Source organism: Haliotis cracherodii, unplaced genomic scaffold (assembly GCF_022045235.1).
Source record: "Haliotis cracherodii isolate W230 unplaced genomic scaffold, xgHalCrac1.p SCAF_9, whole genome shotgun sequence".
NCBI classification, from domain to species: domain Eukaryota; kingdom Metazoa; phylum Mollusca; class Gastropoda; order Lepetellida; family Haliotidae; genus Haliotis; species Haliotis cracherodii.
This window is the reverse complement of record NW_027266343.1, coordinates 52,092,620-52,096,250: the sequence shown is the minus strand read 5'-3', so window position 1 is coordinate 52,096,250 and position 3,631 is coordinate 52,092,620. Positions and strand designations below refer to the sequence as shown.

Sequence of the window (3,631 nt, the reverse complement as noted above, 5' to 3'; positions counted from 1 at the left end):
CTCCGCACGCGTGTGGGTGACCAGCTGACACGCTGCATTGTCTGCACATCTCCTTGTCAACAAGACACATTTGATAGCTATACCGCACTAAAAGCATTAGACGTATCCTGTGAATTATGCATCGTTGTCAACAATGGTGTCCGTCTAGACACAAGGCACGGCTAGATTCCTTCATGCTTGTTACATTAGCTCGGCCTATCGCTGTTCAACTATCTTTGATCAACCAGGCCCCTAGCCGATGGTGCTGATACAGTGCCGAGAGCAACAACATACTTTCTATTGTACAAGTTGGGCGTTTTATTTTTAATTACATGGCTTAAGGGTCCGCAGACCACAAACTTCACAAAAGTGGAATGAAATAAAACAAGAACCGTCTTTTTTCTACCCACAAAGACTGTTGTATATTTATTTCAGTAATTGCTAGAATCAAAAGAAAGTTAAGTGGATAGGAGTGGTAATCTCTTGACTTTCTTGTATTCTTTTATTCACCTTTTCTTACTTTTTCGTCTGACAGACAGTTTATTTAAGAGATCAATAAAAAAGGAAAACCACCCTTCTTTAAATTTTATAATATTTTTATTTGGATAACCGATCATATGGTTCTTTGGTGACAAGACCTCGTAAACCAAGAGCTAAAAACTGACGAGTAAGTCTGCTTCAGACACATACATCTGAAGGTGCTCACATTTAACTTCAGTACTTTAAAATCCTTAAATTCTCCATCATCCGTTAGTCAGTTATAACATTCCCAACTGCAGTCACAAATGCTACACCTTGCCATTGCCGTGCCGTACAAAATGCGTTCATGCTGACACGTTCCATAGTCCTAAAGTAGGGTGTATTCGAACATAACAGATGACGACAGAAATACAAAGAGGTATCGAGTGATGGTAATGAATGGATAAGAAAAAGAAAGGACTAGGTGTAACATGACAATCAGCAAAACATTGGAAGGCAAGTGTAGTTACAAAATGAATACTTGAATGACTTGATCAATAACGGGTGATACCCCCACGGTTGGTCAAACAATCGTTTGTACGGCGTGGCATGCTCCGAATCAAGCTCCCAGTGACAATTTGGAGGAGTCTTGTCCATACCTCATGTTGCGCATTGCCAAGTTCGGCTTACATAGCGGGTGGCCTTTATGCGTCCTGGTCATGTTTCAGACGTTCTCTATGAGGGAAAGGTCAGGGCTCGTGGCTGGCAAATTCATGATTGTTTGCCGCTGGAGGTAGTCAGTTAAGATTCATACAAGGTGGGCACGAGTGTCATCTCCTTGAAAGACAAAATGTGGTTTGGTTTGGTTTGTTGTTTTACGCCGCGCTCAACCATATTCCAGCTATATGACGACGGTCTGTAAAATAATCGAGTCTGGACCAGTCAATCCAGTGATTGATATCATGAGCATCGATCCACGCAATTGAGATCGATGACATGCATCAACCAAGTCAGCGAGCCTGACCACCCGATCCCGTTAGTCGCTTTTTGCGACAAGCATAGTCGCCTTTTACGACAAGCATGGGTTGCTGAAGACCTATTCTAACCCGGATCTTCACGGGTCAGACAAAATGTGAACCACCATGGCTCGCAAACGGGACACATATTGTACCAGTACGTTGTCTCAAAGGTACTCTCCATTGACCCTTTTCAAAGTTGGTCTTTCTTCTGGCGGCCGATCATAACATTTATTTATAGACTGACTGCCTATTATATTGTAGATATCTTTCTCGCCTCATCCCGGATGTGAGGTTTTACTTTTTCCAAGTAAGACCTGATGATTTGAGTAGCAGATGGAATTTAAACTTTTCAAAGGTCAAATGTTCTTAAATCGAAGACAAGAAATGAAACCTTTTTCGTTATGGATGACGGAAACCGAACTTGCAATCTCACATATCGTGTTTAGATTTGTAACCTACTGTTTTCCGGGGCAGACGATGAGAGAACGTCCAAGTTAGGATGTCATGACTTAGTTTTGTCTGTGCTGCACGTGTTTCTTCTCTCGCATGCTTTGATCGCATTCCTTTAACTCGTGACTTGCTGTATTGTTGCACTTTTAGATATCTCGATGTCTTCTTTTTTCTCGGAGTCGTGCTTTATCCTATACATAGTATATTGGGGAATATAAATTGGCAGACGATGTCATATGCATGTATTTAGGAGGAAGCAGTTGCGAAAAAGACACCCTGCATCTTGCGAGGGGTGGGGTGGGGGTTAAACTCTGATATATGCCCATATACAATTTTGTAATGATTGTTGAATGAGAGTAACCATATAGAAAACTGAGGCCAAGCTTTTTAGAAATACTTCCTACGTGCTTATGAAAAATGGTATTATAATGGACCCTAATAACTGTTTCCTTCTTTATATATCTGGGTCACTGACAGTGACGGTATTGTAGGACTTGACACTGACAGTGACGGTATTGTAGGACTTGACAATGACACTGACGGTATTATAGGACTAGACACTGACGGCAGTGGCGGTATTGTAGGACTTGACACTGACGGTATTGTAGGAATAGACAATGACAGTGACGGTATAATAGGACTAGACACTGACACTGACGGTATTGTAGGACTAGACACTGACGACAGTGGCGGTATTGTAGGACTAGACACTGACGACAGTGGCGGTATTGTAGGACTAGACACTGACGACAGTGGCGGTATTGTAGGACTAGACACTGACGGCAGTGGCGGTATTGTAGGACTAGACAATGACAGTGGCGGTATTGTAGGACTAGACACTGACACTGATGGTATTGTAGGAATAGACACTGACGACAGTGGCGGTATTGTAGGACTAGACACTGACGACAGTGGCGGTATTGTAGGACTAGACACTGACACTGACGGTATTGTAGGAATAGACACTGACGACAGTGGCGGTATTGTAGGACTAGACACTGACGACAGTGGCGGTATTGTAGGAATAGACACTGACGACAGTGGCGGTATTGTAGGACTAGACACTGACGACAGTGGCGGTATTGTAGGACTAGACACTGACACTGACGGTATTGTAGGACTAGACACTGACGACAGTGGCGGTATTGTAGGACTAGACACTGACGACAGTGGCGGTATTGACAGTTAATGGACACATAGTACTCGCCATGAGCTGATCACCCTAACTGTTTGCCCTGATACAACAAGTGCGACACTGCACTGAAATGTGTACATTTTTTTGTAATGGCCCCATTTTAAGTTTTAATGACATTGGCAGCTGACTTTCGTTAACCTGTTTTACTGACATCAGTCTTAATGACACAATACACTTGCGGAGCCTAACTAACCTCTCTTATCGAAGGCCTCCGTTGTCTGTTTACGAGTCCTAGTTCACGACGCCTTATCTCTTAACAATCAATTGACGTATTTCTCCTTCCGCCGGTAGGGATAAAAAGGACTGTAACACCCGCCTTGCCTCACTAGGGACGTCACTGGCACATTGATAAGGCACCCTTTTAAACTATCTAAATAATGCTGGTGCTTAAGTATGAAACAATTTAAACATTAAAAGAAATGTTGTATAACAGAGTTCCATTAAGCGAAGATCACCACCTAACTCCATGGCAGGAATTATGTTTCACAACGTCGAGGGGAACCATTTGAATCCGACACACTAATCTTTA

At 42.8% G+C, this 3,631-nt stretch overlaps 1 protein-coding gene across 1 annotated transcript; it reads left to right on the top strand.

Annotated features, from left to right (window-relative positions):
* The first annotated feature begins 1,580 nt into the window (after window positions 1-1,580).
* LOC139451973 (uncharacterized PE-PGRS family protein PE_PGRS44-like) lies at window positions 1,581-3,096 on the top strand. Its single transcript, XM_071233254.1, has 2 exons — window positions 1,581-1,627; window positions 2,385-3,096. Exons 1-2 carry the CDS (start codon window positions 1,581-1,583, stop codon window positions 3,094-3,096), a joined length of 759 nt encoding a protein of 252 aa, XP_071089355.1.
* The last annotated feature ends 535 nt before the right edge of the window (window positions 3,097-3,631 follow it).

Coding starts and splice junctions, on each gene's coding strand:
- LOC139451973 (XM_071233254.1), top strand. CDS start 1,581: ATGGCTCGCAAACGGGACACATATTGTACCAGTACGTTGTCTCAAAG. Junction 1,628..2,384: donor ACCAGTACGTTGTCTCAAAG/GTACTCTCCATT, acceptor GGTCACTGACAG/TGACGGTATTGTAGGACTTG.